This window comes from Tetrao urogallus, assembly GCF_951394365.1.
Source record: "Tetrao urogallus genome assembly, chromosome: 10".
NCBI lineage: Eukaryota > Metazoa > Chordata > Aves > Galliformes > Phasianidae > Tetrao > Tetrao urogallus.
Genome location: NC_136823.1, coordinates 13,223,349 through 13,247,552, shown reverse-complemented (window position 1 = coordinate 13,247,552; position 24,204 = coordinate 13,223,349). Strand labels below are relative to the sequence as shown.

At 42.0% G+C, this 24,204-nt stretch overlaps 1 protein-coding gene across 1 annotated transcript in view; it reads right to left on the bottom strand.

Moving 5' to 3' along the window:
- PTPRG (protein tyrosine phosphatase receptor type G) overlaps window positions 1–24,204 on the bottom strand; it is a gene marked incomplete at both ends in the record, with an annotated part of 373,823 nt that overhangs the window by 90,725 nt on the left and 258,894 nt on the right. The window contains one exon of the mRNA XM_079540404.1: window positions 10,803–10,869. Coding sequence (XP_079396530.1) covers window positions 10,803–10,869 — 67 coding nt within the window. The remainder of the gene's footprint in view (window positions 1–10,802; window positions 10,870–24,204) is intronic.

Genomic DNA, 24,204 nt, shown 5'->3' with positions numbered 1-24,204 from the left:
TCCGTGAATTTCTCTTCAGCTTGATGGTGGTGCAGGTATGCCACAGCTCTACTGGGACAAAGCTGGGCCCCAGAGGTCCCACTCTTTGCAGTCAAGGCCGGATGCAGTCAGCACAGCACCGTAAGAACATTTCAGAGGTAAAAATGCTCTCCCCTCTAATCCAAGAAACAACTTGTGGAGTCCAGCAGGCTGAGGGATGAGCTCCTTCCAGTAACAGTAGCAAACTGGTGGTATTTAACAATGTGAAGGTAAATAAATAAATGAAAGGAGGGAACAGCTGCAGGCAAGACAATTTCCTTGCCATCCCTTTGCATTTATCCTCCGCGCTTTATGCTGACTCACTCCCTCTCAACCTGTGCAAAGGTGTTCACTGCCTCAGGGCACACTGACACGTGAGGCTCTCCCATACATCTCTATTCCTCACTTTCTATATTCTTACAAACAAAAGCCAGTTCACATTGCAGCAACTTTCCACCTTGTCGGACCTGCTGGGCAGCTGATCTGATCAAATGCCTGATTCACTGGGTAGCAATCCTGCCCACAGGGCAGCAAGGTTGGAACTGGATGGTCCTTGAGATCCCTTCCAACCCAAGCCATTCTATGATTCTATGATCATATTCTCCTGCACATTATCAACTAGTTTGCAAAGTTCCAAAATGAGTAATTCTATGAAAGTCAAAGTATACAGCTTTGTAACAGAGTACTGCAATATCTTCATTAACCATTTCTTTCCTTCTAATTCGAGCAGATACCAACAACTTCTGCAGCCTCAGAAAGGAAGCAAGCAAAGAATAAAACATCTTTTCACAGCACACCTTCAGAGAAGTGTGCGCTCAGGTAATAAATAGTAAAATATACATGATTGGCCAAAGTTCAAAGAGAACTAATCAAGAAATCATAATCACAGCAAAAGGTCGCATTTAATTTGATTTCCAATTAAAAACGCATTGGTTTATTTTTATACAGGAAAAACTGGTCTGAAAAATTGCAAACTCAGTCAGAGGATTTGATTTTCAAACTTCAGCACAGATGTAGCTTCACAGCAAAATGAAGTGTTTTGTATTTCAGAAGCTCTCTCTGTGGAAGCTGAGCACAGAGTGGGTGCTATGAATCCAAAAGTATTTGAACATGCAAACATCCTTTTTGTGCTAACAGCCAGTGACTATAAATGAAATAGATGGGAGAGGTACAGGCACATTTTGAAAAGAGAAAAGAGAAAATTGGAAACCCTTGCATTCTTGTTTATTGGAAGATTTATGAAATAACGCTGTGGTTACAATTAACAACTTAGCTATTTTTAACTTGGATAACCTTTTATTTAGAACGATGGAAATATCCGAGATGCTGGACAAACACTCTCTGTAAAAGCAAGAATGCAGAGTATCCCTTTATCAAAGGGTGACAGGAGAACGAGGCTCATTTTACACTCTCAAGGATTTTTGTGCCATATGCTGACAATATTATATTTTAATAATTAATTGTTCATCAAAGGAAAAGATGAAGAACAGGGATGCTAAATTCAAAGTTATTCAAATTGCAAAAATGAATAATGCATGACTTTTATATTAAATACACACTGTATTAAGTAGTCTACATTTCATCCAACTCTGTCTTTCATTTTTAAACATTTTGAACTACAATATGAATAATCAACCAAGGGAAGCTTATTTAGACAGAGAAATATCTTATTTGAATGCAAACTGGAAGTATCCGACTATGATTAAATTTTAGTTATCAATTAGGTAGATTTTTTTTCCTAAGCATTTGGAAACTCACAGTCAGCTACGAGGAAGGGTATTTCTTGAGGAAAATGTAGCTTTGCTGAAGCACAGCTTTAAGTAGGACAGGGTGTACTCTCATTTTTCATGGCTACGAGCAATGCTGTAGGTTACTGTTAATGAATTCCAAAGATTAAAATAAAAAAACACCTATAATTGGATTACCGTGACTTTTAAAATAGATGATAATCAATTGTTTATGGTTTAATAACCCAGCACATTTGAAAACAGATCATTAATTACTATCTCCTCCACCTAGACGCATGGTGCAGCTTTAGAACCCGGAGTCACAAGCATCTTCATGCCAAGCTTACAAAACAAGTGACTTAGAGACTCAGGACTCTTTCTTCCATACAATATGAAAACAGGAAATGCCATGAAGTTGTGTTCCTGAGAGCCTGAGACAGTTTTGAAATGAGATTTGAAAATCAAGTCACTTAACATTCCAGCTTCACATTGCTGATGATTGTTGGTAAATCTGTAAAAAGAATCACCTGCGAGCCACACCACAGTATTCACTAACATGGTTATTCACACATACTTACTTATGTGTATATGTGCATATATAGCATTCCTACTAACTGTGAAGTTGGAAAAAATATCCACTTTTGTCAGTGCCTTACATGAGCAGCTCCTGTTTCCTTTTCTCTGCTGGGACAGGCAGAGATTTTGCCCAGACAGCTGGGAGCAGACTGGGCAGGGTGAGAAGTTCATAGAGGGAAGAAGCCAGACAAGGCTGGGAACCACACAACCTTCTATGTGAGGAGAATTAAAAAAAAACACAACACTACAACAATAAAAACAATCTGGCGTTTGCTGACAGGTACAAAGAAAAGAACTGGCAGACAAAACCAATAAAACACATCAGTGATAACATCTGTGTTCACCTGCAAATAACCTGCAAACAGCGCGATGAATCCTGCAAAACCCACTTGTGAGCCAACGAAGAACCCCACACTTGCATGGTCTCCACTGCTCCCTGCCCTGCTCCATCCAGAGCACAGAAAAACAAGTAGGAAATGGGAGCCCTGGGGTCTCAAACTGCAGAGCATCCTCTGAGAGCAGCACTAACAGTGCTGCTGCTGCCACCACTACGTTGGGCAGCCTGGGAAGGAGCAGCACCAGGAGCACCATGGAGCTGCCCCTCTGATCCGTACAGCCAATTTCATTGGCAGTTAACAAGGGATGAGTCGACAATGGCAGCACCAAGGCTCGTAAAGAAGTGTTCACTCTAATACTTCCCAAGGAAAAATTAACCAAGTGCCACATACGCATTGTTGACAATTAAGACAATGTGCTATTTAAACTACTGAGCATTCCACAGCATAAAGGGACAATATGGTGCTTTAACTCTCACATTCACAAAGTGCAATTAACAGTTAGCTTGTGTCTTCTGATACAACGTTCCTGTCCATTTTTTGGTCTTCCTCCTTTAAAAACAATGCATATTCTGCTTCCACATTTGTCTGCAAACCAACAGGAAAGCTTACACTTGAGTTTTTATTTTACACTAATACAGTAGGAAACATATATTTACATGACACATACAAACTTTCTTCAGCCAATTTAGCTGTGGAAACAGAAGACAAAAATACAGGACTAAACAACCCAAGATAATGTCTGAATGGCCACGTACCTGTGTCAACATCAGGTGCAGTCTTTCAACACTATTTTTGTTTACTAGACAAGAAACACTCTTCATTTTCTTCAATTCTGTATCATCAGTCAGTAGTGCTCAGTATATTCTTTGAGCCAGTAAATCTCCCTACCTTTTTTGCATGGGACCAAGGGCCATTTTTTGTACAACCAACCCAAAGCCACAGCAACTGCAGGCATGCTTTAAGGAGCTGACCTATTTACACTCCAGATTTGTTAAAGCATCACTGCATGTGAACAAATACTGAGCTGTGCACAATAGTTTTCATAGCAGAGGAAAAATCAGATGTTGAAACCAATACTGGTGGTAGATACTCACCAGCTACTGCAGTTTTCAGAAGCTGATGCCAACAAATACTATATTACAAGAGCTATCAGTTGAATGTTTTGACTTCAAGGACTGACTTGCTAAAAATAAATTCTCTGAAATGCTGGAAGAAGATCGCCCTGAATTTTAACTGAATCACTGTGCAATAGAAATGTTCTTGAGATATTCAGGTAAACAGCATCACAACTATCTGTGATCAAACCTCCTTTCAAATCCAACAGGAACTTGGATTGGAGATCAGAAGAAAATAGCTACATGCCAAGTCCATTTATATCCCATGGAATGCTTTGGACTTTCATCGTGCTTTTCTGTAAGAAAACAGGAACTTGGCTGCATTGGAAACAATATCTTAAAATGAGCTTATTTCCAAGATTAATGTATGTGCAGTGCCTGATAGGTGGAAACGTTACCCAGCTACACTTTGAATAACTGCAAATAATCTGCAATACCAGTTAGAAGAGCTTTGAAAGTCTCCCAAATTTGCCAAACATTGTTACTGCCAATTTCATTTTTACCCTAATGAGCCAAGTCATTCTAAAGCCTCTGCATTCAAACATTTAAAAAACAAACACAGAGAAATAATCCAAAGGACAGCACGCCATACACCCACCAAGCCAGAACTTCCAAGATAAAGCAGGCTGCACACCAGAGACAGGGAACAGACTAGCTGTGGTGATGTTCAAGATAAGATTACAACTATTATACGTTACTTTAACTGAAAAGATCTTCAAATGAGCACTCGCTGTGTAAATCCAGCATGCAGAGCAGTTTCTGATGGTCCTTTGTACTCAGTGTAATTCTTGTAGCTTATTGTGTAACTATTACTCTCATTTCTATTTTTTTTTTAAAGGCTAGAGCATCTGCTGAACAATGCAAAGAAGCATAAGGACACATAAAGCAAAGCATTGCTGGGAGGAAGGGAATGAGATAATAACACTCTCCTTACTCAGAAAGCTGCACTCTCATTTAACCTGAGACAAGTGGGGTGGTACAAAGAATGAGAGGAAAGAAACAAAGGCAAGTCTCCTATGGAAAAAAAGAAACCAACGTGAACATTTCCAAGCCAGGTGTCAGACACGGGCTTAACTTTTCTCCCTCCTTCTCTTGTAACACAGTTATAAGTGGAAACAGTTCAACAGGAAAAGGTTTAGCTGGAGAGGAGGGATCTTAAATCTTCAAGGAAATAAATAAAAAAAAAAATCAGGACCTTTCATGCTTACATACTGCTAATGAGGGCTTTGGCACAGCAGCTTGTTCCACTGGGGTGAGAATTCTCTAGGCTTCACAAAATCTAACCCATGGCAGAGTTACACGTGGAGTCAGGGCTACAAGGCACATGGCGACTGAGAAATGCAGAATGCGTACCAGTGGCTGGAGGAAACAGAAACCGAGTGAAAAATTTGGAGAGGAAGAGGATCTTCAAGCAAGCTGAGTCCTGGCACCAGCAGGGTGAAGTGAGGCAGGAGCAGCCAGAGTGTGTGTGGCATACATCTGCTCCAGTGGAGCCTAAGCAATATTGCACCTTCTCTGGCTTCAGCATCCCTCTTTCCTCAGCAAATATCCTCAAAACCCACCAGCAAAGCATGCAGCTCTTCTCCACTGCAGGTGCTTTGTTCACATTCATCCCCAACCTACATTCAGCCACATCTTAACTTTAGGGTTCTTACTGCTACAATCTTCCTTTAGTCAGCTTGACTTAGTTTTTCTGTGCAATGTATTAATAATATGTCGGCTCGCTGGTCTGCTCAGCCACGACCAGTGCTGATTTCCACAGAGCAGACAGGTGAAGGACCAGAGATTTCTAACACTTCCATCATTTATTCCTCTAAATGATACAGACCCCTGCTGCTATGAGCGGAGCTGCCCTACATAAAGGTGTGAACTTATCACCTCTGCTCTCATCTTCATTTCCCACTTCCCTCCTCCTCGCCTCTGCTCCGCAGTAACCGTGTCCTGGCCCCTTTCACACAGCTGCTCTGACTGTGAACACAAGAACAGATCAGAAAACAAAAGAATATATCCAGATCCTCCCCAAGGGAAAAAAAAAAAAAACGCTCCTCCACATTTCCTTCTCACATCACACTGCTCTTCCTTTGATGGTCTTCATTGTTCCAAATTGGGTTTCTGCTTTCTTCGAAGTTTTACTTTAAAAGCCAAGGTCCCATGGTAGCAGATCTTTCCCTCACCCCTCTTGCCTGCCTTTTTTCCCTGATTTTCAGTGCAGAATGCAAATAGCTTGTCAGGTGGTGTTATGGCTAAAGTTAAAAGCAAAAGAAAAAACCTGTCACGCTGCTAATGTTGTTTTCTTGTTATTATACCTTCTGGTGTGATAGATCCACAGGGTAACTAACACTGTCTGGATCGCTTCCTTTCACTGCTGATTTATTCTAACAGGTTATTTGCTGCCTTTTGCCTAGGACAGCTGGAGAGATGTGCAACATACTCATTCTCTCTTCTTTTTCCTTGTTGAAGCAATTGTGTTCCTATTCTATTTTAGTAGGGTCTCCTGAGCAGTTCTTGAAACTTCGATGGTCACCACCAAGCTGCCTGAACACCTCTGGCTCACCTTGAATGAGATTCAAGCTCACACCCTGCTCCATGCTTAGTGTAAGTTTCAGCACTATAATAATACAACAGAGGAAAAAAGAAAGTCTATTTTCAAACACTCTTTTAAATAAACAAGGGCTCCTCTCTACCCCTCACCTCAGCCCACATTCACAAACAAGCAACAGATGCCATCGATTCACTTTGTACCTGAGCTTTTGATCTGGCTGCTCTTTGATTTTCGCTGCTCACTTTTGACAAGGAAGGGAATAAGAGCCCAATTTCTGTGACATTAATAGAAGCTTTTCTGCTGCGGTAATTTATTTGTGTTTTGCTAATAACTTTGTGCTGATCCGTGTAGATTCTTGGTGACAGACAGGGAGAACAGGACACTGTGACAGAACATGCTTGTCATCAGCATGAAAGGTTTGCCATGAGCCTGTGGTGCAGTGGGACTGAGCAGAGCACCTGGGTTCAGGCTGGGAGAAAGCATAGCAGGCATCACCTCCACAGCTGAAATGAGAAGACTTCTTTTAACGCCTTTCAGGCAGCTGGTAAGAACAAGGGAAAACCATCTCTAAGAGGCTTATGTACAAAACAGTACCAAAAAGAGCAAGCCAAAGACACTGGAGGCGGGCGAAAGGGATGTCAGTGTGTTAGCAGCTCCACCCTGTTGGTGCTCCTCTGGGATACTGTTGGAGCGTGAGGCAGATAAAAGCCTCTGCAGCCATTTTAATGCAAATCAACAGTGTAAGACATAACTCGGTACTTCATGTTCCTGGTTCCCACAAGGACACTCTCTAAATGTGGCCTGGGAGCTCCCTGCTTCCTCACACAGCAGCAGCTCTGCCCTCTCAGCCTCTCATCACCACAAAGGATGAGGGGCAGGGAAGGGCTCAGAGCACCCAGCTGTGCACACCAGCAGCAAAACAGAAGCAGCTCTGTAGCACGAGGACCAGGCCATGTGTCCTTACTCAACAACCTGCCACCACTTGGGGTCCTCCATCCCAGCAGCACCAGCACAGCTGGGGGTTTTTCTGCCAGCTTGCACAATGAGAACAACATCTGAATAGCTGAAATATGTTCCCAGCGGTTACAGTGGAAAGACACCGTCATGTAGGCATCAGAAAACATGCACCATGCTGCCCGAGCTCCATCCCCACTGCAGTGAGGCCGGTGTGCTCCTGTTGGCCATCGGCGGCCCCGTGGCATGGATTGCAACATAAGAGCAGCAGGGCCCCGGCTGGCGGGAGGTGTGACAAATCGTTGGCAGAGCACAGAACCAATTTTAAACCACAGAAAGCAATTTTAAAATCAGCAACAGGCAGCTGACAGCTCTGAAAAGAGCCTCCTCGTCATTCGTGAGTCTTTACGATGCTCTGCGAGGGCGGACGCGGGAGTTTGGGAGCAGCGGCGCGATGGGAACGTTCTGTTCAGCAGGAGGATGTGAGACAAGCCCCAAAGCTTATCACTGATCCAAACATTGTTCGGGTGTATGCGACCGCTGTGGTTTTCCTTCCAGCTGGGAAAACTTTGTATAGTTACTCATGTAAAACTAAGCTTGATGTGACATTAAGATTCTAGAAAATTATGCCTGGAGATGAGGAAATAAAGTGAACTCTGAGTAGCGACTAAGCCTGTATTGATTTTTATGCGTACGTTTCTCTGTCATTGTTACTGAGCTGGTGACACTGTGAAGGGCACAATTATTTATGTTCCATCAAATTAGTAAGTAATTCAAATCCCTGACGAAATTTCAAGCAAAAAATGCTTTCACTTTTCACAGAAAGTCCTTCTGACACTTTTGTGTCAGAATTGTCCTCTTACCCCTGGAAGGGCACTTGAAAATACAGAATTTGATAGAAAAACTGAAAAGGTATGCAAGAAAAATGAAAAATGAGATCAACCTCATCGGTAGCATCCTTATATGTAACTGAGGGTTATCTGAGCTGCTGCCATCACAGGGACAGAGTGGAGTTCATGGTGCAGAGTCCACATCTAGGGACAGTCCTTCTAGCAGGGCACTTGGAGAAATGATGATTTGAGTTTGAGTTCGTACAATTTCCTTAATGGCTGGGAGGAAGGAGTGACTGTCCAGCCTAAGTCACCAAGGATGCTCTACTGGTCAGAGGGAAAGAGATGGAAAAAGAAGAAAATCTTACTTAAATAGGCATGTTGAAATAAGATACAAGGCAGAAGCAATGCCAAAGGGCTGATGTTCTCTCCAGCCAGAGGACACATAAACATGGTCTAATTTAAAAGCAAGACAGTCATCTCAACATTCATAGGCATTCCTGACTTCCACAATATAGGGATGTGCCTCTGTATTGTGATGGCCACCTAAAAATAATGTCGGAATGGAAATACTATAAAATACAAATAAACTTAAGGGTTCCACTTTGCCTTTCTCCAACTTCTTTTGTTGAATCCTTGCTTGATTCAACCACTCTGTTCAAAGCCCACTGTTTTCCAATGTATTCTGGCCAAAAACTCCATTGGGTCCCAGTTGAATGCAGCCAAATGGAATACAGGAAGAGTCTTAAATTCATAGAAATGTGCTCACATAAGATGTAAGTAAATTACAGAAAGAAATAAGGTGTCTGGAATAAAAGCTCACATCTTTACTATTACTCTAGATAATCACATTAAAAGAGAGATATGACATAAGAATTCTTTACTGAAGCATCCCATCAATATTTAAGTTCAAGAGAACAATTTCTTTGAGCAAGTACTTAGTAAGAGGAAATTCCCTTACTTTACCCACAAAAAGAGACTTTAAAAAAGCCTTTAATCAGAACCTTTGAAACAGGAAGGAAAGCAAGATTTTCCTCTTTTTCTTCCTTAATGTTTTTAAAAGGAAACTAGCTATTGAAATATATCAGGCGACTTCCTTTTCTTGAAACACTATTACCCTTCTGTGCATTGTGAGCAAAACAAAAATAAACGCCTTTTATCCACCCAGATTTTGCTGTGGGTAGGCAGCGCCAAGACGAACTAATCATTATATGGTCAGGGAATCACAGCCTTGGGATTGTGTCGCATCTTACCCAAACAATTATTTTTGGGAATGAAATAATACTTTTAGGAGGCATTGGTGTGATTATCTGCCACTGGCTATTTCAGCTGCAGTGGTGAGGAGCAAGAGACAGAGCACAAAAAATGATGAGATGGTTAAAAGAGCGCAGAGCTTGCGGAGGGTAGAGTGGCTTGAAATAGAAGGCAGGCAGCTACGAAGAGATCTTGGTCCAGTTAAATGGCAGCTTGACTTCAATGTCAAAATACGCAGCCACTGAAAAATCTTTGCAGTCCAACTGGTCCTTATTTCACTTCTGCCAGCTGCTTCGTTACCCACTGGGTGCTGGATAATAACATCCATTTTTGTGGAAAGCAACAGTTTTTTGGTCATGGGTGTTGTCTTTATTTCACAGCAGAACACTGCAATTTATGAACAGGAAGCCCATAGAAAATTCTCAGAATGAAGGACTGTATGGTGTGTTACCATTTAACCCCTGTTTTTCACTTCCACTTGGATTTATTAGTGTTCCCGGTTGCAATGTTAAATGATTCTGAAAGTAGAGCAATTAATCCAAAATCCTATTTGTTTTAATCTAACACTGTCAACTAGTTTTAGGTTTGCAGTCAGGAGAAAAAAATGTTTGTTAAGCTCTAGAGCACTAGCTAATGTCTAAAGACAATGCTCTGAAAAGGTGCAAAGATGTTTTATCGCAGCACTATAGATGGGACGGAGATTTATTAGAGTACCTAATGCCATTCCAGTAGACGCCTTTTGAATTATAATGAGATTATTAAAACTTTACAAATCATTATATTAAAACCTGACAAGAGTACTTTTGGAACTGGAGCATCTTGATGTCGTTGCTAATGATGCATTACCTGTGATAAGGCTTCAGTAGAATTACTAAGTAAAAAACTGGTTATAAAAGTATAAAATATATTAATATTTATTTCAGTACCTGCTATAAGTTCAAGGATAATAGGTTTATATGCATCAGAACAGTCGAATGATCGTATTTATGTCAGCATTAGAAAGATGTTCATTTGCTGCAAAGTTTAATTAATTTTCACAGATAGTTAATTTTCTGTTTCATTATCAGCTCCCTAAATTTGAAAGACAAATAATTTATAAACAAATAGAAACTTCAGAGAGGAGTATTTTTAGAGCAAACAGAAGATAAATAGCAGGAATGAAGCACTAATACGAATGATATATTGTAGTGGGTTTTGATTGATAACTTATGCATTCTAGAGCACTGACTGAAAAGAAACAAATTGTTTACTGTTAGCCCCAACCCATTTTCAGGTAACAAATGGCTCTGGTCTTTACCAATCAAATAATGGCTGTAATGCCCTTAGACATCATGAATGAGGAATGTGCAGGCTCACTGTGTCCTCCTATGGGTGACCTGATCCTTTAAGGACAACATTCCTACCCTTTTCCCCTTCCCAGCAAGAAGAAAGTTTAAGCAGCTACTTACCATGATGTACGACGCCCTTCAACCCATGGATAATGGGATCCAGTGCAGAATTGTCCCTCTGACTGACCTACACGCAAAGGATACAGGATTGGTTACATTTATTCTGGCATCAGACAGAACAGTCTCAGCTTAATCTTCTAAAGAGAGGAAAAAAAGATGTTATCTAACAAGCTGCTTAGTTCTCACATTTACAATGGCTCCTCACAAAATGCCAAAGATACATGGTGTAATAAAATGAAGCAAGGAAGGTTAAACCAGAAGAAGGCATTTTCTGCATTCATTAAAACATTAGCAACATTATTACCCAGCAAAGCCTAAAAACAGAGATATAGCGTCTCTCTGGCTACTTCTCCTTTCCTAGAGGAAAACTGCTGTGATAAAGAGAACTTATCCAGGAAGAGTCCACTAGTACAGGAACAAATCTGATGCCACTGCTGCCATCAGTAATGCTGGACCACTCTCAGCCATAAGAGCTGGGTTCTGACATCCTGTTACTACTCATCAACTTGCAACACTGCTGAGGCATTCACATCCAGTAATGCATTTATAAAAATTTTTGTAACTTTTTGCATCTCCAAAGGCTTTGAAGGAATAACCTACAATTTCTGTGAACGTGTCCCATTACCTAAAGTACTTGCTAATTTACTTCTGCAAAGTAAATTCTGTGTGTACCACGTTCATGTAGTGCTTCTTTTTTCTTTCTTTCTTTTTTTTTTTTCTCCCAGTCAGTATCAAAAACCTGAGCACCACTGACCATTTTTGGGCAGATTGCTCCAAATGAGGAAACAAATCAACTGCAAAAGGGCTCCTGTGCTTTCCTGCTTGCCCGTGATCTCACATCATGAGGAAAAAGAGAGATTAACAACTTTCTGTCTGGATTTTAACATGTGAAGGAAGGAGTGGAGCTAGAAGAAGAAAACCACGAGAGCAACTTGTGCCCAGCAGGGAACATGCGCTCTGTGTGAAGCACAGAACTGGCTTGGAGCATGGCTGCAGGACGAGGGCATCGCTGACTGCAGCACATACCAAAATGTGTTACTGTAAGAAGTGTGAGTATGGTTTTTCCCACCCTTTTCCCTCACTGCTAATAATAAATCCTAGAAGTGTCATTATCTTTTTAGCCAACTGCATTAAGAAGAAGAAACAAGCAAAAAAAGCCTCAAAATCAACACACCCCAACTTTCTTCTGTTTATTTGGCCTTTGAAATACTCTGCCATGCTCACGACACATTCCTGTGTTCTTGTTTCCAGACAAAAAAGTTTGCTTTCTTTTGGTGTTTTAAATGGAAATTGAAGATCCTTTTCTCATCACAGAACTTCAGTACTCACAACGATAAGGTAGGGCAAGATCTGCAATAAAATTATGAAAGCAGCAGCAGCAGCTTTGAAATATATACAGCTTAGATGTTACTGGCAATAATATTATTAGGCCTGAAGGCTGTAAGCTCTTTGAAGCATGAACTTTTATATGCCCAACGGGGTGCTCTGTACACTTTGGACTCTGTATAAATAATAATCACAGTACACTGAACCCAATGACCCACTTTGTAGGTTCTGTCTGGCTTCTGGCAAATCAACAGTAAACACTTTAAAAATGCAGAGCTGTTGGAAGACACGTTCTTGCATCTTTTCCATTTATTCAGGTTTCTCCAAGCCACAGCCACCACTAAAAAAGAAAAAGCAGCAGTGGATCTGAACAATGCTTCATTTATCGCTGTTTAACTGTAAGTTGTACAGAGTTTTATTTTGTTTGCTTTGTTTTTATCTCTCGTGACAGCTACCATCAGTTCAAAGAAAGCAAATGGATGGAAAGAAACCTAAAGGTTAAAATTCTTCCTTTTTGGGATTTTCTGTCAAAGTAGATCAATTTGTAACCTCAGCCTTGGCAGCACCCCTTTAATCTGCTGAGGTGGTATGCCTGTATAGATCTAAGCAATCTTTTGGATAACACACTCTGCAAATACGTTGTGCTCTCCAATAGCATGAAATCGAGAGTCATGTTACTTCTCTGGGGGTGGGAAAGCATATGCTGCATGCATCTGTAATCATGTTTTCTCTGAGGGGATGGGATCTCACGTTTCTCTAAGACTCCGAGGCAAACAAGTGACACTTGGGGAGACTGCAGTTCAGACTTGCTTGGGATATAATCTTGTTTTCCTTGCAGATGCTTTTCTCCCTTTTTTAACCTTTACTTACACACTGTTCTCCCACATCTCACTACACCCTCTGCAGGATCTTGGCAAGGCCAGTAGAAAAGCGCTAAAAAGTTTTCTTATTTTGTGGAATGGCTCAGGCTTCAGAGCAAAACTTTTCTTACATCTTTTTTTTTCCTTAAGATCTGAAAAGACCATTCCTTGGATTTCCTTTCCTTTTTCTTTTCTCTCTCTTTTTTTTTTTTTTTTTTTTTTTTTTGGTTGCATTTTTCTGTATCTTTTCTTCTATCTGTGTTCATAGAAAAAAAAAAAGCAGGTTTTTGAAACCCAGAATGTCAAATTCTATCCCAAGTGCTGTATGACTGTGGTTTAACTGGCCTGGAGCTACCATGCTGATTGAGATCAGAGATTCACCCCATACAAGAATCCTGTCTCTGAAAACAGCTGAGACATAAAAGAAAGGCGAGGGAAAAAGAAAGAAGGGAAAAAAGAACAAATCTACCACCAACATTTTTTTTTCACATGTAATGTGTTAAGACAGTTTATTTTCTATTATCTTATGAATAGATTCTAAAGGACTGCATGGATTAATGGGACAGATGGAAAACCGTCCTGAAATTGCCCTAAGATACTCCCAGCACCACTACCACTAATGTTGTTTCCTGAAGATGATGCATTCATTCAAAAGTAACACTCTATAGGTCTGCAGCAAACAGAATAAATAACAAATTGCTTGCATCATTTGTAATTGAACAATGCCTGTAATCCTCTTCAGCAGAAATAAATAGGCAACTCTCATGCTAAGTGCAAGGGAAAAATAAACACGGGAATATCATTAAGCAGTTTCCTGTGCTAAGAGAGCTCTCCCCACAGGGTGAATATGGGATGAAGATGACACGAGGAAGCCCAGACTCCTTGTTTATCATACCCTTTGGGTGACTCCAATACCTGGTGCACGTGTCATTCTGGTAGAGTGAACAGCTATTCTTAATGCAATGAATAAAACAAGCACTTGCAATGTAGGAAAAGGTCGTGTACAAGTGACCCCATTCTGCAGTCATAAAACAGAGACGTTCTTCAAGCAAAGGCATGGTGGAAATCATTACCCTAGACAGGCTGCATTTACTTACAGCTCCTGCACCTAATGCAGGCACTGAAAAATGATTCATTCTTCAGTTAACAACAAGGTTGATCAGTCACGAACTCTATTGACAAGAGCGTTAACACCTTTCATCATCACAACCTGCTGTCCCCTGCTTGGTGTCCCAAGAGCTGCCAAGGCAGGAGCAGGAGCAGGCCATAAGCTGGGCACTTCCTCAGGATAATGAAAGTTCCAGGGAATGCTCAGAGCAAGAGTGTGACAAGAAGACGGGCAGGGGACTGGTGATGCTAGCATGGTGCCAAGCCACAGCAGGTGGGAACAGACTTTGCAGGGCAAGATACTACCATAGAAAGCCCCACAGTACTGAGTTCACTGTGAGTTAAAAAGCAAATTAAAAAAACAACTCCAACAACAAACATATGGGGGAAAAAAAAAAAACAAAAAACACAAAACAAAGCAGCAACAAAGGCAGTTCACATTCTCTATCACTCTTGCCCTGTAAAGTAGCTGATGCTCACCACTCATCTGATGATGTTATGGAACAAACCCAGAATGTATTGAAGTCTCTGATTTCACAAAAAACCTGTGACCACGTGCTACACAATTTGAAACGTGTGCTAAATTTGTAAGTGAACCACAGCCTGTCTTAATGCTGGGAGCAGTTCAATCAAGCAGGAAAAAGAATGTCAGGCAAAAATTTGGAGTTTACAATGACTTAAGGAAAAATAATAAATAAAAAAAAATCAGAGGAACCTCCAACTGAGCACTGAGGCAGTTAAAAGGCCACACAGCTACCCCAGATCTAGCTTTACAGACCTCTGTCCAGAGGGAAAGACTCCCTCCAACTCCCCCCATTCCCTATTGCTTTGGGAGCCTCTCCAAAACCAGGTTACCCTCCATCTAAGCAATGCACTGTAGGCCCAGGGAGCAAAGCTCTCTAATGATCACTGGTACCTTGCAAAAAAGTAGGTGAATACTAATAGCTTGAACAGCTCAGAAGTCAGAAATATGCTTTTCTGTTAAACATATACTTAAATGGGTCTACTGGATTGAAGAAAAGAGTCTGGGGGAAAAAAGAACAGAAGAAAAATCTTCCAGTCTGAGTGATACGAAATACAAATTTCTCTCTCATTTCCAACGAAAAAAAAATCTGGCATTTACACTTATTAAACCGTCATAAATTTGCAGCAGCTGCTTTCAAGCTCATTAAATGGGCTCACAGACAGTACTGTAAAGCATCTCAAAGCAAAGGAGAACGCCGTAGCTGGCTATATTGAAAGGTGAAATGACATGCATTTTGTGCGAGTCAGGGGAAAATGAATGGCAACAATTTTGTGATACACTACCTGAGCCTTTCCCCTCAGAATAGTGATATAATTTACTTTTCTCTCCCACTGCAACATTTGGCCCTTGACTTGGAAACTAAATCTTCAATCTATCAAGCCTTACCCATCTGCTAAGTAAAATGGCCAAGACGATCTGCATGCCTTGAATTCGATATAGCCAGCTGCTCCCAGAGCACGGTGGCATTAACATCCAGAGACCATCCTCTCGTGCTGTAAAGGATGGTGTCTGCCAAGGATGAATGACTGCATACTTAACAGTGGCAGCTGAAGCCAGTGACAATGGCTGACACGGAGAGATGCCAATGTGTCAAATTCTACTTTCAATTACAATGGTGAGAGTCAGCGGTAATATTCCCCCTCACCGTGTGCCTTCAGCTCCCATTCAGCTCATGGTAAAGATGCACAGTTCACCAGCCAAATACTCGAGTCTCTGAACACGCTGTACAAACAGCTAAGAAAAAAAACCAAAACCTATTATAAATTAACGAGGTTGCAGAGATTAAATTGTCCTGTAGGGTTTCAGGACAATCAACATGGTTAAACAACTTATTCCCTTATCGGTGCAGTACCGTTGGACAGATGCCAGCCTGCAACCTCGGTGGCACTGTACCTGATTTTCACTGGATAGAGCAGAAATGAGCAGAATTCCAGTAATGCAAACACTATCTCACTCCACGTATATATATTTTAACGTTACAGCAACAGAATTTCAAAAAATTCAAGATAATCACAGTCAAAAGAAAGACACTTTTCTCAAAGGGAAGACACTCGGCATATTGCTGGGGAGTCTTCAAATTCTCTCTTGCCTCTGGGGTCAAATTATTTTAGAGCCAGCTAATAGCTTGAGCACTCCTGGTCCTTCTGAACAATCACGCCTTATCCCTGCATTGGTCTGCAGCAGTAAAAAGGAAACACATCCTGGCTTTGTGAAACGCACCCTTTTGCTCTGCGCACAGCCCATTGTCTCACCTCTCTCCGCTCTCCCTTTTGAAGTCCACATTGTAAAATTGGCCGTGCATAAATATTTAATTTCTCAGATATTTCTGAATAAGAGGAAGTGAAATATTTCAGATGGATCTGGAATGTGGATGAACTGATAAAAAAAAGTTTACATGTACTTTGCTTTGAAATGCTGTAGGAAATATTTATTGGGACTTTTTTTAGGAGAAATGATGGGTGAAAAGGGATAGCAGACAAAGCTGCAGCACGCTGAGTTATCCATGAAAGCAGGAAAATGCCTACAGAGCTCCCAGCACAATGACAGGGTAGATTTGGTGCTCTCAATTTTTCACTTTCACAGGCACCAAATGATCAAAAACGATCCGTTCCTGCTCCTCCACAGACGATATTTTCTTCCATTCACCCTCTCTCCCATTTGCTATGATTGTGCATCTCCCATAAGAGTTGACGCAAAAGGACAAATCTGGCTGAGAGCCCACAGCCTCACGGAGGTGAGCTGGGAGCCAGGAAGCATTTGCTGTGTAATGAGTGAACTGCCCAAAGTGTGTCCTGCAGAATGTCTTTGTAAGGGAAAGCATGAAATGGAAACAGCCCCCTTAATACTTCAAACTGCCGCTCATGTGTAAAATCAGACAGAAAACAGGTACCCAGGCAAGATGTGACACCAAACCTTAGGCTGGCACATGCACTATTTCACACAGATACTGCCATGACCTTTGATTTTTTTAAAAATGTGTATTAGAGCTGTGCTTGCCTTTGCCCAAGGCAACTGGTTTCAGGATCAGTGATCTGAAGGCAAATTCTGTTGGGTTAAATCTGGGATTTGGATTTCAGGTGTTAATAATCCTTCTATGAATGAAAATATATTTCATATAGAGGTGCAGATGCTGGCAGAGGGGATGTTCCTGGATGTTTCATTGACTGTGTTGTTTGAAAAGAGGGGGGAAAAAGTTAATGAGTCTTCCAATGATTATTTTAAATAGAATAATGGGTGCGCATTGATCCTTCTAGCTAATTCCACTTTGAATAATACATCATCCTGACTGAAAGCCTGCTAGTGATGTATTAACTTCATATTTCAGCACAGCTTTGGAGGGTGTCTACAGTGAGATATTAACTAGCAGTGCCAAAGAGAAAGCTGCACTTAAAAAAAAAATAAAAAAAATCCAAAATGGTTTTAAAAGCTATAGAGCTGACTTTGGGGTCAGGTGTTCTGGCTGCCCCCCTTCATTCGAGTACAACTCAGCCACTTGTGATGGATGCAACCACAGCTCCTCTCGACCTCAGCTGGCTTTGAACCAGCTGCATGTAGTCCTGAGGGAGTTTCAGACATCCTTAGACAAGGATGGGACAAACTAGGCTGTAGATTAGCAGAGTATGTTTTCTCTATCCATTCACTACTCAAAGGCTGAGTCAGTTTTGCTCAGCTCAGCTTATGCTCTGCTTGCGCATGCTGAGTTTCTTTGCTAGTAGGCAGAAGCATTGGTCAGGTACTGCACTGAGTGATGAGCACACCTGGCTGAGCAACGTTTACAGCCTGCCCCCAAACATTACCTCCATTCACTACCACAAGTGTTGCAACACCCAGGATGGTAAAAAACAGCCAGCAATACGTTTTCCTTTCTTTTTGTAAGCCACTCATCTACCTGAAGTTTAACTCACACCAATGATAGGGTAGACTCACAGGCATTAATTTCACCAAAGCATTCTTGCACCTCAAAAGCACAACACAGATAATTTACTTTAAGTGAATAGAACATTCAATTAAATTATTGAAAGATCTTAATAAGCATGTATCTAAGGAAAAAAAAACCCAAGATATGTGCAGCCCAAAAGCACAATCTGATTAGGAGCAATAGAATATTGAAGACACAAAGCTCTGTAAAAGACAAAAATGTAATTGCAACACAGAGGCAAGACAGCTTCAGCAGCAGATTCTCAAAGCCAAGGAAGCTTGATTGATGGACTGTACCATCTGCAGCTGCGCAAAAGAGGCAAGAGTGGCTCTAAGTTTATTTAAAGCAATTTCGGTGCGCTGAGCCTACTTGTTCTCCTCTGAGAAAATAATATGATTTCTTCATAGAGCATGTAGTCTACTTATTTAAGCAGTAGTGTGCAAGATCTCCCAATCCTACCAGCAGTTCAGCTGGAAAAATGACACACCAGGGGGTAACATTTTATCAGGATGGAGCCTATTTTATAAAAACTGCCATCAGTTATAAACTGCTCTCACCATCCGAGTTAAAGAAAAAAAGAAAAAAAAGTTTGGTCTGCTTTAGAGTTCCCACAATCTGCCCAGTTAATAGGAATTTTTAGGTAAAAAAATAACCACTGTGACCTAAAGTAAGGAAGAAAATGGAACGGTGTAATGAAAAAAGCATCAGGAGCGCAACAGCCAGATCGTCACAAGGCACCCACTCGTTGGTATACAGCTTCACACGTTTGGAAAGGCTCTACTCAGAACTGCAGAACCAAGAATGGAAGATAGCCTGCATTTCCTTCTGCTCCTGGCTTGAGTGTGGGAGAAACGTGCAAGTGAGAAAAAAAATACATTCAGTTTTGTTTTTCCCTTCTGAAAATAAAACAACATATCCTGGTGGGTAAACCAGAAAATAAAATATGCTGGGCAAAATGTGTCAAGTAGAAGGGAGCAGCTCAGATGGGCATTTCTGATGCCAGCATTTTGCAGAAGCCTGTAATATAATTGTTCCAGCTAAGCTTGCCTTGGATGCAGCGGAGATTTCCTGCCTTTTTCCTCTCTTCTAGCCAATAAAGGATTTTGGTGACTGAGGTCACAGCAATCTCCCCTTTAAAATGAAGAAAAGGATTTGTCTCAGCTTCCCAACATCTCTCTTTCATTCTACATGAAAAGTCCCCATTTTTCTCTCTCTCAGTGTTGCCCTCAGCTCATTTCCCCATGACTGCAGCAGCAGCTCTCTCCAGCCCGCCAGCGCCAGATGACTCAAGCCGGCATCTATGAGTCACAAACACAAAGGATGCAGAAATGTCAATTAAGTTACACAGCCACTTCCCCAATGACAACCACACCTCAGTTCACAATTAGATTAGAAAACCAGTGAAAACAAATTGTTGTAGGGCAGAATTCTTATCTCCTGCTCCGAAACACAAAACTCCGCCGTGGTTCGCTCATCGCTCCTTTTGGCTCGTTTTTAAGTAGGCTGGTATGAACTGATCCCTGAAACTGATGCGGGAGCTACAACAAATTTCCTTTCCTACACTAACGAAGCTGTGGGCTGGGAGAGCACTCCAGCTTCTGGGAGTCTTTGTGGTACAAGAACCCAATTTTAGACCGGTGCTGACCATTAACAGCTTTCTGGCAGAACAGGAGAAGCGAGACTGTCAACTGTAATACGGTTCTGTTCCCTCTGAAGCAAGTTCTTGATTTTTTTCCCTCATCTTATGTAAATTTTCAATGCCATTCAACTTGCAGATGCTTGCAGCTTTTCAAAATGCCGGGCCCTCGTTCCATCCAGTACTGGCGGTACCCAAGGTAGAAAGCATCAGCTCATCCTCAGAATTTCTCTCCCGCCTCCGCTCTCATCTCTGAGCCACCTCCCTCTCCCATCGCCCACCTGCCACATCCTCCTCACTCTTTCTTTCCACTCGAGGAGCTGTTCCTGTTTCCTCCAACATTACAGCGTCTCCTCTTCCCAAACCGTTCCACATCACCCCCTCAAGATCCCTCGCATGGTTCTGCTGCCTCTCCTCTCTTCCTCCTGCACCATCAAGAAATCCCTGTGTCTCTTCCCAGACATCTTTGCATATAGGACATGCAGGAGCCTGGTCAGCGAGCGGGCTAGGCCCAGGGAAAATAGGATTGCAGGAAAAAGGGCACAGAGCCCACTGTAGGGCTACCAAGGGCACCTTTGCTGGAGGGCAGGAGGTGGAGGTGCACCCAGAGACATCCCTGAGCCAGGGTGGGTGCCAGCAGCAGAACCCCAAAAGACAAGACAAGAGGAAGCAGTTCTCGCCTAAATCTTTCAACCACTGAACTAAGAATGGCAGGATGTGGCCCTCACTTTTCATCTCAGCAGCTTCTACGCTACTCATGTTCCTGAAGCATCAGAAGTATAGCTCAGAAAACCCATCTTATTTCACTGGTGTTACACTACACACAACAGCGAGGATCATATGTCAAGCTGTTTGTTTTTCACTTGGCTAGAATGACCCAACAACTCACTCGTTTCCTTACAAAAACATTTCAACAAGTATCACGGCTTGTGCTGAGAGGAAATGGGGAAATTATTGTGAAGGAAAAAAAAGCACTTCGAATACAAGTGCATTAAAAGCCTGGGAAACATTGAGTTTGTGGCAGCAGTTTCTTCCTCTTGAAATACAAAGAAACACAAAAACTAACATGACATGTACGCTTGTTTCAAGATGTTCTACATTTCAGCAGTGGCAAAGTGAATGCTGTTCAATCATGGCGAGTAGGTGAGTCTTAAAGCCACAGAACTCCTCAGGATGCTCTACCCTTCATGCCTCTGCTCCACAGGCTCCTTACAGCTTTGTGGAGCTTCTGCCAAGCGTGACCCAGCTGTGGAGGGGGTCTTCGTGCTCTGCCTCTGATCAGAGAGCCCTCCTCCTGCACAGGATGTAGCTTCAAAACTGCAGGAATCTCAAATTCTCAGGTAAAGGTTTGAGAGAAGAAATGAAACCCAACTGAATGTGATTTAAAACAAAACTTAAAATGTGGTTAGAACAAAAGGTGCTCTGTTCACAAGTTGAGTCTGACCCAGAGTGATGGAGAAGCTTCCTGCAGGTGGGTGTACACAGGAATGCTCTCAGGAAGCCTTCATCCACACTCTCTGAATCTGCTTGCCAGAGTACCCACTTTTACTTTCAGATGTTTACTTTCCTCAGGGCTTTAACTCCTGAGCGTCCACACATCACGTATGCTGGCTGTGATCCTACCACCAACACTGTGAGCAGTCAGCTGGGCTACCCGACTCTTGGCACACACTTCAGTCATGACCCAGTTTTGGTACCTACCTCTAGAAAAAAATCTCTCTTCTCAAAATGTGTCTGGATGCACAGTCCTTTGATGGCACCACCATCATATGATGACCTATGACCGACACCACAAGCTGCGTTAGGATCTCCCCTGCCAAACACTTGAGCTGGAATGAAGCAAGGTTAAAAGCCAATGCTCTATGAAAGCAGACCTCAGAGGACTGCAGAGGGTTATGTTCACTGCCAGGTTGTGCAAACAAATATCCCTCCCAAATAACCAAGACCCAGCAGAGTTTACATCCCAGTTCAGCTGTAACATGCATACAAGGAGCACTGCACCAACAGCTGCTGTAAGGATGAAAGGCTTCCCAGAGCAGCATGCTGTAACATTACCTGTTCTCTGTAGACTGGTCTGTAATCCCAGTGCAACAGCAGAATCATAGAATCATTCAGGTTGGAAAAGACTATTAAGATCACCAAGCCTAAACTGAACCCATCCCTACTGACCATGTCCCTCAGTGCCAGATTTTCACGTTTCTTGGACACCTACAGGGATGGTGAACTCCACCACCTTCCTGGGCAGCCTGTGCCAAAGCCTCACCACTTTCTGAAAGTAAGTTTTTCACAATATCCAACCTGAACCTCCCCTGACACAACTTAAGGTCGTTATCTCTCATCCCAGGACACAAATGCATTTGCACTCTGTCTACATCTGGATTTATGGGGGGGACAGCAAGCATTTTCATATATGCCATGTTAAGAAAGGCATAATAAATCTTCTATTTTTAACAGAAAAACCTGGTTAAATGTCTCAGATGCAAAACAAGCAGACGTCAGAAGAAAGTCGGTCTCTCCCAAAAGGCAGACAAAGGCTGGGCACTTATGACATGAATGCAGCATTAAAAAAATTGTTTCTGACACAAGAACAGCTGACAGAAATAATCTCCATAGCTCAGCATGAATTTATACAGCCTTTCAGCAACTCTATTAGACAGGTGTGGTAGCAGCCAGCTGTAAGGCAGGCACAAAGCAAGTTTCGGCAGAACTCGAGTGCCCATATGGCCCCGCAGCACTTCGAGGCGGTGCCACCTGCCCAGGCATCACCCCCTTCTCCCACTGCCATCTGTCCACAGAGAGATATCCAGAACTACTTGAGGAGCAGTGTGAAGCAGGTCTTGATAACAAGTTCAGACTCAGAAATGATGATGTCTTCATCCACAACAGAGAGACCACCAAACAGCTCCACCTGGACAGGTGCAGCAGCCACAGTTCTGCTCTGGGCTTTAATTCTCTGCCCAAGTTACCAGAAGAGACAAGTCTAGCTACGAGGCAGGGAGGGCTGTGTGCTACTGTGGAAGGCAAGTGTGTTAGCTGAAATATCATACGTCTCTGTAAATACGTGGAGCAGCAGAAGGAACCAGTCTGCTTAGCTGTATCACTGGTAACGAGCTGGTAAAAGGAGAGCATCCCCAAACATTCACCTAGTTTCATATGACTGGTATCTTTACACTGCCTGTTTACCATTATGGGGAACTACCTGCTCACGCCTCCCATGAAATGCAGCAGGATAGAAAAGCATGTGTTTTTAGCAGCTTACAATGCAAAATGCAGAAATAAATTCTTTGAAAAGTGATGGATCTGATCATGTTTCACACAAGAGCATTTTAAATTACATGAGGTGTTCCTATAGGACCGAGATACGATAAAGAAGGTTTGCAAGGTGGCAATGGAGGTGGGGGGGAGAAGGAGTAAGAAAACTTTATATTGGCTGCTACTAAAATACAGGCATGTAGACAGTGCCCTACAAATCACAGATAAAACACACACAGCTTCACTGTTAGGGTTATGGAGCTGTGCTTTCTAATCAACACTTACCCACACCGCTGCTTTTAAATATTGACCTGGTAGCATGATTCTGAGGGAGAATGTTTATCACAAGGGGTGATTTAATTCAATCATCCCAATTCCTGCATAATGAGATCTTATTTCTCCTAAACCCCAGAAAGCAGTAGCTTAAGCGAAGCTTACAGATCAGCTAATATATTTACAGCCTTAAAATAACACGAGACTATAAAATACACTGAGATTCAAAGTTAATCTATTTTAGCAATACTCTTGCAGCAAGCGAAGATGAATTTTACGCTGAAAAAATCCATTCCATCCAAAGCAAGGCTGAGCTTTGTAATAACCAAGCTGCTTTCTAATGTGGTACATCATTTCACATTACTCACAAAGAACAGTTTGCCAAATCTGTGGTTCGGCTTCATTTGATACAGTATGCGGGTGGCAAAACCCCACACCTTCTTTCAGAAAATCTCTTTTATTTTTGATAACGACTGCCTCACAATGTATTTGTGATGCACAGAAATTGTACAGTTACAATCAGCAGCTAAATACTTTTGGATTGTATCAGCCCAGCAGCTTTCCTTTGGCTTCTCAGTCTTCTCAGTCCTGCGAAACACTGCAAGCTCATAAGAGAAATCCTGCTCCATCTTGCAAACCTCTGCAAACTCACTGTTAGAAGTGCTGTGAACAGATTTAAGCAATCTTTATTTAACACATACTTCAATTCTCAGCACAGAAGAGTGTGATTGGCATTCTTGACTCATCTATCTCCAGTAGAGCTTAATGCTCATAAAAGCACATCCCAGCTTCTTTGCTGGTTTTGTTCAGAGAGCTCTGATTAAGCGCACCTGAACTTAAAACAAAGGAGAATTTAATATTACTCAAACTGGAACCATTTAGCTCCTTCCAAACTCCCTATCTCCTCTGGATTAACGTGCTTTCAGTGAGCACCAAAGGTAGAAGACATCCGAACACAAGTAAAACTGAGCTGCAAAAGGATTCCCAGGTTTACCCACCCTCAG